This window comes from Liolophura sinensis, chromosome 1 (assembly GCF_032854445.1).
Source record: "Liolophura sinensis isolate JHLJ2023 chromosome 1, CUHK_Ljap_v2, whole genome shotgun sequence".
Lineage (NCBI taxonomy): Eukaryota > Metazoa > Mollusca > Polyplacophora > Chitonida > Chitonidae > Liolophura > Liolophura sinensis.
The window spans coordinates 29359011-29375190 of NC_088295.1; the positions used below are offsets into that span (position 1 = coordinate 29359011).

The 16180-nt window shown below is 38.1% G+C and overlaps 1 protein-coding gene across 1 annotated transcript; it reads right to left on the bottom strand.

The window, feature by feature from the left end:
• Positions 1-3581: 3581 nt before the first annotated feature.
• LOC135475468 (oligodendrocyte transcription factor 2-like) lies at positions 3582-4202 on the bottom strand. The gene has a single exon (XM_064755419.1). It carries the CDS (start codon positions 4200-4202, stop codon positions 3582-3584), a length of 621 nt encoding a protein of 206 aa, XP_064611489.1.
• Positions 4203-16180: the final 11978 nt, after the last annotated feature.

Below are 16180 nucleotides of genomic sequence, written 5' to 3' on the forward strand. Positions count from 1 at the left end.
CATAGACCTAGGGCCTATATACAGCTGTACGCTTTGGGTTACCTTAATACCTCAATCATTATCAAACTACCACCAACCAGAATATACTTGCGTGGACATCTAAATTTACCTTTCCTAAAATCCTCCATCCTAGATTTATCCTCCAAAATCGTTTACAGATTACCGTAAAGATTTGAGCGTCTTTATTAGATGCAAAAAAGCACAAGAGAGACAATGGCTGTTGGTGTGATTTAGAGAAGAAATATATATGTACGTGTAGGCCCATATACATGTAGGTATAGGGCTATATACATGTAATAACTCCCGACAACGATACAAAACTGTCCCGTCGATAGCTTATATAGTATATCTTGAAAACATACATACACTTTAGGCATGCCTGATTTTAATTATTTTTTTTTGGAAAAATATTCTGAGATAAAAAGATCGAATCTTAAGACGTGACCATTGTATATATGAGGTGAATGCCCAGTTTAGGATTGCAGGATTGCTAACTTGTGCAGTTTCGCTTGCATCATAAGCTCGTTTCTAAAGACGCCTGTGTTACCCATTCTTTGGCACTGACACTTATATTTTAATTAGACTTCTACAGAAGTACCCATTTATCATTTGTGATAATTTTGTGCAAGCAGCAGACGTCGGAAAGTGATCCATGGCGCCCACCACAAAGCCCGTCAACAGAGCCTCTGTTGTGGAATTCACACTTGTGCCACGGCTCTGGTGTTAATCCGCTCTGGGTAGGAACAAGTGTTGTAATGCAGCCTCACAAATGGAGACTCCCCCCACACCCCACCTTAAGGGGTGAACTCCACAGGGCTAATTGCTCTCAGACAACATAATATTGTTTTGCCCAAAGATGGAGGGTGTGAAGATATTCACCGTGTTGATCTATCGTTTTTGACACATCAATGGAAAGTGGATTGGCAGTAGCTATATTGCTATTTTATGAAATTCAACTGCAATTAGAGGAAGTGCTGTGGGTTTGCTTTGAGCAGAACCTATAATTAGGCGCGTACTGTATATAGGTTTACTTCCGGGAAAAGTCTTGTTGATATCAATTGTGTTACATTACTACGATACATCTGTGAAGTATATGTTTTCCTTTTAAATATGGACAGATAATAAAAATACTTTTAAATATGGACAGATAATAAGAATACTTTGAAAATCTGTGTATGGTAAAGAGTAATATATACGAGTAATTTAACAGCTAAAATTACCAGTTCTTTATACTTCTGAAAATTGTTAAATTTTCACATGCGTTGGAAATTGTGTACAAAAGTCTATATAAAACATGTGCAGAAAACTCTGATGCTTGATTTGTAAATAAATGGAATTTGAATCCTCGGCTGTAAATAATTTTCCTTTTCCGGAGGATTAAATTTAAATGGAGATTAATTTAGTATCACATGATTCTTGATCATACATAGCTACTGCATAACATCAGGAATTATTATATATTCCTTCTCGTTAACATGTACCACAATCCTACATATTTGCGTGCCATTGGTTTTAATGTATTTTAAGGATGAGGAATAAACATTATAAAAACCGACATAATGCGAGATTTTCGATGAGTAAAAGAATTGTACACCAGTTTGTACACCAGTACTCATGCGCGAATACAGAGGTTAATACTATATATTGTTTGTTTACACTGCTGTGTTAAAACAGAATATTTTGGTGAATTCATCATTCAGTCTGGTGAATAAACGGCGAAATCAATTTCCAAATTAACTGAATCAATTAAGTTATTGTTTGTTAGTTATGGCTGGTCGGCTATTTTGTTTTTCTGTGTTTTATCGCTGCATAAATCCTTTTACCGATTGACATTGACTAAAGTAAGAAACGTAAATGTTTGAATACCTTGAGAAGGCATCATTGAGTTTTAATTTTCTGTCCTTTGGGTATCAGCAACAAAGAAAAATAAAACTAGCCGATGTGCAAACTGTATGAATATGCGAAGAAACATTTACAGATAGCATAGTTCTCTTCAAAATTGCATTTGGTTGTTTCCTTGCCCAGAATTATTGCAAAAACTCGTGTAGGACTGTTATCCACACTGTAAATCTACAACAAACATTGCTGGCCGGGTGGTTATTGAGACATCAATCCCTTGGCCAATCACATCAAGAATCTCAACCAACCGACCAATATTAACCAACCAACCAATCTCAACCAACCAATCAATTACTCATCTCCCATCATCAAAGCTGTACATACATGTACCCCTCATTATCTTGCACCGCAAAATATTAATGTAATGTAGGTCTAGTACTGTGCCTCACATACACGGTTTAACTATCTACCGGTTTACACTCTTTATATCAAATTAAGTATTCGTACCTCATTTGTGGTGAAGGTACACAATAAGTGCATCTATTCAGATTGTTTAAATTTTTAAAATAAAAATATTACACACAGATACTTTCAGCGCCTGCGTGTTCAAGGACGTAACCACTAACATCATTGCATATCCCAGATTACAACAGTCTGAAACTTCCGTTGAAATAAGCTGAAGCCCTCAATAAATTTATATTTCCATATCAGACATTTTGAAACGATCATTCGTACTGGCCTAAGGTCCACGTACTCAAATAAGGTTTCCAAACTACAAACGAAAGTCTTTATGATGTAACTGTCTTTTATTAACTAATATAGCGTGTAATGCATACACATATATATGCTTATGCAGGAAATTAAAGTTTTCCTCTTAAATCAGCATACCGAACTAAGATCAAATATAAATAAATAATCTTGAGTTCACCAAATCACCAATGAAATGTTAAACAACGTAATAATTAAAAACAGCTCCTGTAGGTGGTACCGCATTCTGTGGGTAAACGACGTTTTAGTCAAGAGAGAAAAAAATAAATCTTCTCACTTAATTAATCAATCTGTTAATCAATAACTTAATGATTAAATAATGGTTAGTTTATCAACAAAAGATCACTTTATTGCAAACTGATATTTCATATATTTATTGGGAAAAAGAACATGATGTTATCCACGAAATAATGGAATTTACGTTTTCGGAGCATAGTTCGATATAATTCTGGTAGCAATATACTCTTCATATCAAGTCTAAATTCAAATCATTCAACTTTTAAAACTTATAAATACGATTGCACGTGAATATGCGATTATAAAAAATATAATATAGACCATTCTGCTTTTACATACATAGCCACAAAATTAACTTGTGAGCGAAGCCAAAACGTTAACAAATTCCTTTACCGTTTACAGAGTGTATTAGAAATATATAATCCATGGATTTATACTATAACATAGTATGAAGTCGACCATATTAAAATGTATATCCCTGTATCTCATTTTATACACATTTATGTACACTTTTGATACAATTCATATCTAAAGACTTACATTCACACCACAATTCCCTTTTCAAACGCTCAAGTCAAAAAGTTCCTCCAAGGATATTCTTTCCACGGAATGTCTTCAGTATTATATATGATAAATCGAGCAGCACCATTACACTATATACACCGCATGTACACATTGTTTTTCAGGATCAGTGGATAAATCTGTCGTTTTGTACACATAAGGCCCATGTTTTGCTATCAAACAGTCTTTGATCGCCCCTGACACTGGGTGCAGAAACACGGGAAACTGAAGGCACTACCGAAGGAGGACTTAGCCCCAACACTGCACACGGGAATCAGCGGAAGAGGTAATCGTCCCAGGGGTGGGAGACCAGGGTGTGGCAGTACCAGGGACTCCGCTCGCCTCTGAAGTGTCAGTTCTTGCACCATCTTCTTCATGTCGTCGATACTCTTATGAAGACTCTGAATATAGTTCTTTGCCAGTAAAAGCGTGGCCATCTTGGAGAGTTTCTTGACGTTGGGTCCCGTCGAGTAAGGCATGACTTGTCTAAGGCCGTCCAAGGCGGAGTTTAGGTCGTGCATCCTCTGTCTCTCTCTCTTGTTGATAAGTAATCTCGCTTCATCTGCTTCATTCGGTGAAGCATCGCTGTCATCAGATTCGGAATGCTTTCGCTTTCGGGAACCCCTTAATGAATTTTCACTATACCTGAGTATAGGGGTTTCCTGCTGAGACTGGTCCTTGTTCGGCGTTGAAGTCCTCCTGCAGTCGAAACCAGCCTCACTATCGGAATTATCGACACAATTCTCCCCAGACGAAATGTCATCTTTTGGGACACCTGCCTTCCTTCCATCATCCATGATGCTCACAATTTCCCACCAGTCTTAGGAGTTCACGTTTGTAAACTACTTCAAGGTCTGTAACAGCGCAGACGTTTGTCAAGCTCCTAATGATTCCGGCTTCCTGCTGTATCTGTAGTAGCTGATGTAGAGTCAAGAAAACAGGCGATACTTCAGTCGAATACTATTCTGACACCTTCGGTAATGGAACACTTACAGGTATCCTTCGTCCTAGGACCAATGGTGCAGTTTTTATCTGTCATCAACGGCGAGTAAAGAATTTTCTCTTAAGGTGCACACACAGGCATTCTCATTGGTGGATTTTGCTCAAGCTTAAATACCTCATTGTGATAATGTGAGAACCTGTCAAGTTTTGTAAGGAGGTGTGTATCGCTTACAGTTCTGCCTAGGAGGGCCGGTCTGTGAGATTGCTCCAACACCCCGGCCCTCAATAGGCTTCCTCCTGTCCGTCTTGGGCCAGGCAGGGACGCAGTCCGCCCACTACACACCTTACCCTGTTATTCTATTCAACGAGCAGATTAGTAAATTAGCGTATAACGTCGCGTGGTGTAATTTGCCCGATGGCCGTTGCTCGGAACTTCAGTGACAGGGATTAAACGGTTGTGGACAATGGGCGAGGTCTAGGTGAGGTTCCCAAAGAGCATCTGATACCCCAGGAGTCAATCCACGGCACAAAACAACCCTTAACAAGGACCCGTGCGCGTGCCCGACCCCACTGCCCCGTCACTATGATTTCAATTTCAAGTTTGATTTCCGAATTATTACTTCGCACCAAACTTTAATTATCACGATCCTGGGTACATATTCAGCAATAACACTGTACTTATTTCTGAATATAACAAGAAACAAGTATTATGATTAGACATGTAATTTTGGCTAACAATACAAGTTGTTTTCAATCGTGTAATTTCAGATTTAATTTAATGTTTACTGAAATACGCTGATAACAGTTTCGAGTGTAATGAAGTAATATTGCAAACATACTCAGTGCACGAAAGTTAAATATTTAAAAATTAACTTTCACGCACCACTTAATTTTTTAACAAATAGATATTGTCAGATAGAAAATAAATTACAGTTTCGATCGTGGCCGGTTGTCAAAAGAACATTAAGGATTTGTTGCACAAGTTTCAGATATAAAATTAACCTCTCAAAAGAATCAAAAGCTTAATAAAATACATTAGACACATCCGGTAGCTAAATGAAACACTATCTCCGTTGTCAGATGACAGTGGGCAAATATATTTTATTATGTAGAATTAATAATGTTTTGAGATGTTAATATTGTGTCTAAAAGTGGCTCAACAAATTTTTCGAAATCTTTGTGGGGTTAAAGAACGTCCGTATGTGTCCATATTCATCTTTAGTGATTTGTAAGGCTTAACGAACGACCTGTCGTTTACATATACATGTATGTACTCGCAAATCGTACACTGAAAAACTGAATCTGTTAATTATACCAGAAAGTCTGTTGTCAGAGAGATTCTAGAATGTATTCTGCAGTTGTAACAGATTATTCTGTTAAATATGACACATGGGTATATTCTGTTAATTCAACATAGAGATTCTTTTAGACTAACAGGATGTTGAATATGGCACAGTATTATGTTATAATAACAGAATACATTCTAGCATCACTTAGACAACAAACTCTCTGTTACAATTAACAGATTAATTTTTTAAGTGCATCTGTACTCGCGCGATATATGAATTATCCCTTTACACCTTACACACCTGTGTCCATAAGGTGATCAGCTGAAGAAACGAAGAAGTACACTGTATTTTATAGCACCAATTACGTTCCATAAAATAGTACTGAATGTCTTTGGAGATTTTAACATCATTAAAATGTCTTAAGTGAATGCCTTATTTAATATCGCTATCCCGTTGAAGTTTTATAGCTAAATGTACACGTGCATTGTTCACTAATTATTCATTTGGCCCATCTAACAGATGTATACTTCGACAGTTAAGTTGCCAGGGTAATCTTGCCACTGGTCAGTCACCAATGAACTAGTATCTAGCCAGTGACATCCGGAAGCCGATTAGCTGAGATGTAATTAAACAGATGTTGCTGACATCACGGTCATGTGATATGCTAAACCCAGACATCCCATTATATATCCGACCATACAGATTTGACTTCATCCGTAATGTAACCCTTTCTGGCAATTTTCGACTTTTGCTGGGTAAAATCAGTTAAGCTCAATCGGAAAATCTCAAATTATATATGTATTGCTTTATCTGATTGGTGTTTTTACGCCTTACTCAAGAATACCCCATTATATATACGCTGCATAACATTGCGTGACGACAGCATTCTGGGTGATGAACCTGCATTTTGCAGCGGTGAGTAGAAATACTTACGTTGAAAATCACGCATTTCTTTGTGTTGAAGGTCTGAAGTTTGAGAACTTGGCATACACGACGTGGGCGTCCTATTCTCTACTTATACCATTGCTTAAATTTCTCAACTTTTTTTTAAATCTGTAGATCTGCATTTACCATGTTAAAAAAAGATTTTATGTTGATAGAGTGATGCAAAGCAATTCGAAATTTCACGCAATTCGCAGTTCTTCAAAGTAATGTCTGTCTTGCCGAGTGAATAGCTAAACAATAAAACTGGTTGATGGTTTTATGGTATATTTACGTGTTATAGACCTGTACAGCAGTAATGATAATCTCTGGATATATCCATTACAGTACCACAAGTCCATGTATATATGCTGTAGGCCTACAGTACTTCCTTAGAAAACAGTCCAATCTGATACCTTCAAGGGGAATGCTTCCATTCTCTATATATACACTTTGATGATATACACTTTGCTGACTTCATCAATCGTAATATTAAATTAAAGGCAAAGAAAACACTAATGTAAAGTATATAGGTCAAATAAAGAAGCATTGAACGCTGTCCATAAAATTAGTTTGATTTATTATTTTAAACTTTTTTCATCATAGTAAACCACATTTGAAACTGCGAACGTTACGGTGTTTTTTCCTGACAATATTTGGACCATTAACAAGACTTCATGTTTTTTCCACTTAACACATATAGACTAATAGATTTCATCATTGAAAATATATATACATACAGACCTAAGGATGCATTCGGCGGATGGACCTTGACACGAACTACATGTATTTCAAGCCAAAAATATAGACGTGACGTCTGGGTCAAAACCACCAGAGCATCTGATGTTTTAAAACTGTTTTACAGGGTAAAAAATATAGAAAATAGTAAATAGAACTATTTTCCTGGACAGTGTTCAATTGTCTTTTTTGTTATGTACTTCATTCCAGTGTTTTCTTGGCCTTTAAAAGTTTTGTTCAAGTCACTTGACTTTGTCTGCACATTATCAATTATGGGAGCTAGGCTGGCTTTCTGTCGGCGTCGTAAGGTCTGTCGTAATAAGGTACCCCTGGCCCTAGAAAGACATGACAGGAGAGGCACGTCAGGAATAGCCCCCAGGGCACGTCTCCAGATCAATGCACGTACCCATGCGGAAGTTATTTTGTCTGGACCGAATCTGCCAGTTCTATTGCGGCAATTTTTAAAACGGCACGTGGCAAGCTTGTTTCATTTAAAACTTTAATTTCCAATATACGAAAAGTTTTCGGATTTCATAAATATCACAAGTTTTTTCGAAAAGTGTCACTGTTATTACGTAATTTATGAAGGTGGTTACGATAAACCACTGAACCTTAAAGTACTAATATCCTGATAAATATATGAAGCTATAAAGTGGGTCAAAAATAAAACTATTATGTTAATTTTATTTCTCAAAGATTTAATTTCCTTTGAGTTACATGTACGCCCCTATACATATTGTATCTCTGAGGCATTTTAGTGGCACGTTTTATGAAAATCCCTGTTAATAATTTCAACAAATACACGGTTTTGCAACAAAAAGCAATTCATCCTAAACTGACTGAGTTTATTTATATGCCATGATTTTCATGTTAGTTCTATTAGGTTTCCGCAATAATTATCGCACTACTAACTCAGGCTGTGAGCTATACGTTTTATGTCGCCCTTATTTAGCCAGGGGGGGTTATCAGGTGTTTTTTCTCCGGACTCGTAAATTGGTTTGCTCCTCTCGTAAACCTGACAAACGTCGTGTAACCAGAATATTATTTATTTCATAGCTAAATCAGAATGAATTAACAAATAAACTCACATTCACCATTTATTTTAAAAACTTCACGAAATGTTAGATATATATTTACCAGTCAAAAGGTATTTTAGATATCCAACTTAGCATGTATTACTTCACTACGACAGTTTCAACGGATACAGGGAGCTCTGTTTATGACTATCGTAAGAGCAAGATGAGTATAGGTGAAGACAAACTGAAATACTCCAAACCATGAACGTGTAAAGTCTATACATAAACAACAAGGATAAGATGACGAATTTTGCTTTCATCTCATTCAGGTCACCGAATAAGAGCTGTTTTCAAAGCAAAATATGAACAAATGTTAGTGTGTGCCGAACCTTGAACTCTTTCGCCCACATTGTGTACACTAAAATAAACTTTGAAACTGGATTGTTTGAACTCAAGAATAATATGTTTGTGCTTTTATACATATATGAACAGAAATATGTGGGGAATGAAAAAATATATTTTTATGTAAAGGTGATTAAATGTATGGGTAGAAGAAACTGGTGACGTTTTTGTTCGAGGAAATATGTGTTGAGTGTCAATATCTAACGGATATGTATATTTGAATTATGGAATACAATATCAAGAAGGTCAAGGTTGCATGGATGACTTCTGCTTTCTCCGCCATGCCTGTAGTGAATCTGATTGTCATTTTATCAGTATCTCATAATCTGATATGCATTCCTCGAGTTAGTCACGAGAGCCAGAAGCCATATAATCATCTTGCATTATCCACAGGAAACATCAGAATTTCTGCTGAAGAAAAATAAAACGAGATACAAAACTTCTTATCACTTAGTTGTTGCTTGGATAAAGAAGACGTATTACAATAGGTGTTGTTCCTGATTGTTCCAAGAGCATGTTAACAAGCACCAGTGAGTCGTCCTACAGTCACGCATCACAATATACAGGGCGAGAGTAATTTGTAGTCTAGGTCCCGATTTGCGCGATAACATAGTCGATTTGTAACGAAATTGAACTGCGTTTGAAAAACATGGTTTTATTTACTTAAAGTGTAATTCCAGTCAAAGCTGTCAAAGGCAACCTTGTAAGGCTCTCGGTCTATCGCGATTAAATCTTGTTTATTGTGGCTAAGAGCTGTTCCTGAACAAGGCACCGCGTTGTGCTGGCCCGACGGAAAAAAGGTATCAGTAGAGTTATCTATGTGCGGCGAAACGGACATCCTCCAGTCGAGACTGCTCGCCTATTGTGTCGATTTCACATCAGGCTTTGACGCGACCGTTCATTGATACCTCCGGCTTAAACGCCAACAAAATTGGCCGTCACTTTTCGCTTAAATCTGTCCGCCCATCTCCACAACTCTGGTCAAATTTACCTGACGGCTTAACAAGAAAATTACTACCTTCCGGGACACCTTCGCTAGCAGATGACATGGGGGACAACTGTTCAGCCATGTGTTCGTTTGTCCTTTTGAAATCACAACTGATTGTCTATGGCGAAACTGACACGATATTCACCTCTTCGACGAAACATCATACACAGTCATTCAGAGAACTGCAAATTAATACAAACTTCACTGACTCACGTGTCGGAAACAGCATGCTCGACAATCACATGTTTCTTGAGGCATGCATTAGTCATATGAAGCACAGTGAGAAATATTATAGAGCATCTCAAACCTACACAACAGTAAGGCTCTGACATAAACTTTGATACGATGAATAGCTATATCACCACCCTTCCACCAAATCCTGCTTCCACCATTCTCATATACCCATATTTAGTGTTGAGCAACAAACAATGAATTTCGGAACAAATTTGGCACTGCAGCACATTTTATATTGAAAAATGTATGACACACAATCTGTTTGTCCATAACAACTCGGGAGATTTATTCGCATCGCTATCTATGTGGTTTTGCATTATGCGTATAGGCCTATTTCATTTTTCACTTCAAAAAATCACAGCTTTGCTTTAAAAAAAAAGAATGTGTACTTAATAACCTCGATGGTTAGAGGTTCTCTATAAGGTGAACTTATATACAAGTAAGGCTATAAAACACGATAACCAGAAATCTACATATGCTTGTAAATGATTGTGTCAGACAGGAACCGCACATGAGCATAGCTTGTTATAAATGTAATAAAGGTAATTTCAGATTTTTTATGTATGAAATATAACACTTAAGTCAAAATGTACTTGGATTTGAAATGCATATATAACATTCGTGACTACTGCGTTTTATTATCATATATGTTTGTGAACAGTTTTAAACGTCAGTGATTGCATTTAGTTTCGAAATATTCGATAATATTTACGGCTACCACGAATCATATTTTATTTTCGATAATTACTGGTCAAATTTTATTTCAGTAGCCTTCAGCTTGTAGTGAAGTTCTCACGCTTAAAATGTGGGTGCAATTCGCTGCTATGGTGGCTGCTAGCAGGGTGGCTGACATATCCACATACACAGGAAATATACCCCGCAATTATTGTGCCAACGTCAGATTTTATGACCTTTAACCCTAATTTCACACCTGAGATCAACTCTCGGTGGGCAGCCGTGTGAGGGTCAGAAAACATGCACCCCTGCCTCCAAAGGCGAAAGGATAATTCCTGTTGTTTTTGGTGTTATATTTTGATAGGTAGTGGGTAATTACCGAGTATTATTAATGTCCTGTCTGTGAGCACTTGTAAGCGGATTACCAACACTTCCAGTGATCATCGTGCCACTATATAACAATGAGGCTGACATGATCCAAACAACACCTTGAAATGGGCACTGTTTACAAACAGGAGTGATAGCCTTATGTCATCGAGGCGTGCGCGAACTGACCACCTGTGAAGGGTCGCCTGGTAAAAATACGGGTCCACCGGAAAAGTAAAGGAGCATACAAAATAATATCATTCTGGATGAAGATAACTAGATGAAATAAAAGTAAATATATTACAGAAGTGATCATATCCTTTTCTGAGATCCCGACAACGCAAAACTAACTGGATTACCACTCGCAAATAATATGCCTCTACTTTTCCAAAATGTGGGTCATCCCATGATTTTCTTATCCTTAGTAAACAAAGATTGCACATGAGAAGGTCAGCCAGCAACCCATGCCCCCCCCCACCTCCCCTCCACCTCCAGGCTCTTCTCGGTTTTCTCTCACCACAATGCTGGCCACCGTGGTAGGAAATATCTGTATTTTTTAGTACAACTCCGTTCAAATCAATCAATCAATCAATCAATCAATCAATCAGTCAATGTTGATTCCTTAGCCGAGTAGTTAGCATGCCAGCGCGGTGGACTGACTCACTAATGCAGTCGCTGTGAGTTCAAGTCCAGCTCATGCTGGCTTCCTCTACGGCCGGAAGTGAGAAAATGTGCCAACAAGTTCCGAATGAGCGAGTGAGTGCGTGCTTAAACCCCGTCCAGACTATCCAACATCACTCAACTTTTGTTGACTCAACAAGAGTCAACTTAAAGTTGAGTGAACAAGTTGAGACGTGGTGAGTAGTTTCCACGGGTTCCTCAACTTCCTTCAACAACACACAACACCATCCAACAAGGTTAAATCGGAAATGTTTTTGTGTATTTTTTGTCAACATGTTGAGTGAAGCTGAGTGAAAGTTGTCAGTCAGCGGGCGTGTGGAAATAACGTGACCGTCTTATAGTACATGACCTGGCAAAATGACGACAAAAGAGAGAAACTGTTCTCATGATGAGACGCCTTCTACGCCGAACAGACATGGCAATAGGCGCAGCCGATAAACACACGACACGATCCTTTCGGCTGCTCGCCATTGTGTCTCATGCAATGGAGAGAAAATATGGAGTTTTCCCTCCAATTTATCGAAAAAAAAAACAAAAAAAAAAAACACAGCTCAACATAGTTGAACTTACGTCAGCAGTGTTATGACGGCGAAGGAGTTCTTTGAGTGCATGTACGTGTAATGTGCCTTCTTGTTGCAGGACGGATTTTCACCGTTCTTTTATCCACTTCACTCAGACGACTTACCAAACGGAAGTAAGCGGCCCCACTCGAGCCATTATAGGCCACCTGATTCGGGTCAACCAGTCATTGCACTATCCCCTTAATGCTGAACGACAGGCGAAGAAGTTAGAACCTCCTCATTTGAGGTCTTAGGTGTGACCCAACACAGGATTGACCTGGATCTACTGCTCCCGAAACCCCAACTGAACCATCGGGGCCAGTTCAACTTGCGAATGGTCGTCGGTTTCCTCCGGGCTCTGCCCGGTTTCCACCCACCATAATGATGGCCGCCGCCGTATAGGGGAAATTTTCTTGAGCACGGCGTATATAAAACATCAGTTAAATAATTTTATGTATACTTAATGGGCCAGTAGACCTTAGGTGAAAAAATATCATGCCTAGTATGTAGCATTTGCTGTCAAACTTGTTATGAAATGTGCTATCACGCTTCCGTTCTCAAGTTATATCTACATGTATCATACTTACAGGAAACTAATGTAGAAAGGTCTAACTGACCTGTGGAAATATTGAGTTGTATGTTCTTTCGTTGAAGGTGATTGCCGTAAATGAACATGAGAACATGGAACTTGACCCATTGCATACCAGGTTCTAGAAATGTAATGACCTGTTCTATATTTGTCAGTGGTGAGGTGTTGTTTGTATCATCGAAACACCGAGAAACAAGTGACAGTAGTGTCATTTGAGATTGCATTTTCTCGGAGTTTTAGACACACTGTTTTTCATGCGAATTACAAATTTTAGTCAGCCGTTGTTTTCTCCTGTAATGGATACCAATGTATTAATATTAAATAGCTGTTCCTATAAAACCTCCTGCCTATGGTTAACGGATTTACATTACACTAAGAATACAGATGCAGATAGAAAAAGAACACAACAGAGTGTCAAAGATGAGACAAGGTCAATAGTTCACGCATAATCCTGGATTGTCAAATAGGTATTATCTGATAACTCTGATTATCTTGTCATTAGGTGTGTCAATTTCGTGCTCTCTGATTTATTACGTATGGCAGCCGTTATCATTGAAACAAACAGGATCAGAAGTACAGTTGTACACTCGGCAGGCCTGTCACCTCGACTTCTTTTTGCGTCACCTTTATGTGTTGGACCTTGACCAGGAAACCACAACCAAGTGTAAAATAGATTTCAAATGCGTCAAGGGACAAGGTTAAGAAATTATTTAATCAGTATATTTATTTATTTATTTATTTGTATGCAGCGTGTTTTAACGCCATACTCCAGAATCTGTCACTTAAGAGGCGGTGGTCAGTTTTATTCGGGCACAGGAAACTGGAATGCATGTCATCTATAGCTAACTGAAAAATCAATTTATGTTTATTTCATTGTCTTTTGACACCTTACTCAAGAATTTAATTGGAAAATTAAAACTCAGTGGATACTGGTTTTAGCGGATTTCATATTTTATACCAATAATATACTGAAATAACAAATTCACAACCACAGTGTTAAGCATTCCAGGCTTCCGCAAGTTAAACTGCGGCTTTACGTCAGACGGTTTGCCATGCTCCAGACGATGGTCGGTAATTTCCTCAACCGGTAAACCTAGCCCCGCAATCATGAAACGATCTTAGATATAAGACAAAATGTCAGTCATTGAACTTAGTGGGCTCTTCTATGTCCTTTTAGCTGAAATTTGTTTTAGAATAGTTTACCCAGCGTTAATTTTCTCCAAGAACAGTTTGACCTTGTTACCTAAGAAATAACAACGTTAAAATGATCTGAAATTTTGTTTAAGGTCTCTTGGTAACCCTGGGGCCTGATATTTTTCTGTTGCTCACTCGTAGATTTTCACTCGCTCTACAGTATGGTGTAAAAACAAATATTATATGAGTTTGCGATCTGTGAATCGAAAGAAATATATATAAACTGGTTTCCTGGCTTGGAAACTTACAACAAAAATGTACCTGTGGAAAATTTCATCTCTCCAAGAAGAGCAGCAAAGACAGGTAAGCCTGGAGATATACTTCGACAAAATGTCAAAGCCCATGGTCAAAATGATGTGCCATGTCTCAAAAATGAGAGACAGAATGCTTCTCGCGAAATGCCTAGTATTATAACATGCTGTAGAAGATTACGTGTGTTTAAGTATGTATGCTTGGGATTTAACGTCGTTCTCAACAGTTTTTCAGTCACATGACGACGAGGAGTCATTAGGTGTGTACATATAATGTGTCTACTTTGTGACAGGGCGAGTTCATGGTACCAAAGTGCTGCCGCCACTAAAGTTTGGCACCCAGCAAGTCACATGATTCTAACAACGGACCAACCAGTCCTGATTCGTCGCTCTAACCTATCAGAGCTGAGCGCCAAGCTGGGCAGCAGCAAGTACCATTTTTAGTCTTAGGTATGACCCCGAATCGGGTTTGATCCCGAGGTCTCCCGACTACGACGCGGACGCCCTACCCATGTACAAGATTATGCAATTGCACGTATTTTATTAGTATGTCAAATACATTCAGTACTCTGAGCCACAGATACTCTAGTCTCACTTGTTTACTGTTTTGATATTTGATAGCAGTGATGACGCATTCAAGAATATTTAACTTACATTACAGAGGTCGTTTTCTTTCTCTTTTTTTTTTTTGCAGGTGTACATGTATATCCTCTATACAGAGAGTAGTTTCACAGGGAGAGCATGGCATTAATTGTGCCGCATATTAATGTAATGCAAATGATAGAGTATATCCTTCATACACAGAAGGGTTTGATAGTGAGAGCATGGCATTAATTGTGCAACATGTTAATGTAATGCAAATGATAGAGTATATCCTCTGTACACAGAAGGGTTTGATAGGGAGAGTATGGCATTAATTGTGCAACATGTTAATGTAATGCAAATGATAGAGTATATCCTCTGTACACAGAAGGGTTTGATAGGGAGAGCATGGCATTAATTGTGCAACATGTTAATGTAATGCAAATGATAGAGTATATCCTCTATACATAGAAGGGTTTGATAGGGAGAGCATGGCATTAATTGTGCCACATATTAATGTAATGCAAATGATAGAGTATATCCTCTGTACACAGAAGGGTTTGATAGGGAGAGCATGGCATTAATTGTGCAACATGTTAATGTAATGCAAATGATAGAGTATATCCTCTGTACACAGAAGGGTTTGATAGGGAGAGCATGGCATTAATTGTGCCGCATATTAATGTAATGCAAATGATAGAGTATATCCTCTATACACAGAAGGATTTGATAGGGAGAGCATGACATTAATTGTGCCACAAATTAATGTAATGCAAATGATAGAGTATATCCTCTATACACAGAAGGGTTTGATAGGGAGAGCATGACATTAATTGTGCCACATATTAATGTAATGCAAATGATAGAGCATATCCTCTTTACACAGAGCCGATGTTCTAAAGAGAGCACCGGAACTGTACCACATATTGAAGTGATACAAATAACATAATAGCTTTGTACAGTTGGCTCAGTCGGTTGTTGAGTCCGTCAAATTGTTGTCATCCTATGTTTTAACACGGATCATTCACTTAAAAAGGAGCCTGAATGCAAGACGACACGGATTATTTGCAACTGTTATCACAACTGTTGCAACTTAGCACTTGTTAGTATATATATAGAGCATATGTCCGCCGTATTGGAAATTCCGTGTTAAAGTAAAATGAATTTGGCCGATTATGTGACTGCACTATATTTACCCTATAATATTACCGCTATGTAAAGCAAGGTGAAGGACGTTTGGACTTAGGATGCGGGGTCACCTTGAAGAAGTTATCTCTATGTTATCGGGTCAATTCGTTCCGCTTACCTGTCGCTTCGAGTCTGGTGAGACAAAGGCTGACTTTAAAC

Excerpts from the sequence above, each read along its gene's own strand:
- LOC135475468 (XM_064755419.1), bottom strand. The coding sequence starts at position 4,202 with ATGGATGATGGAAGGAAGGCAGGTGTCCCAAAAGATGACATTTCGTCT.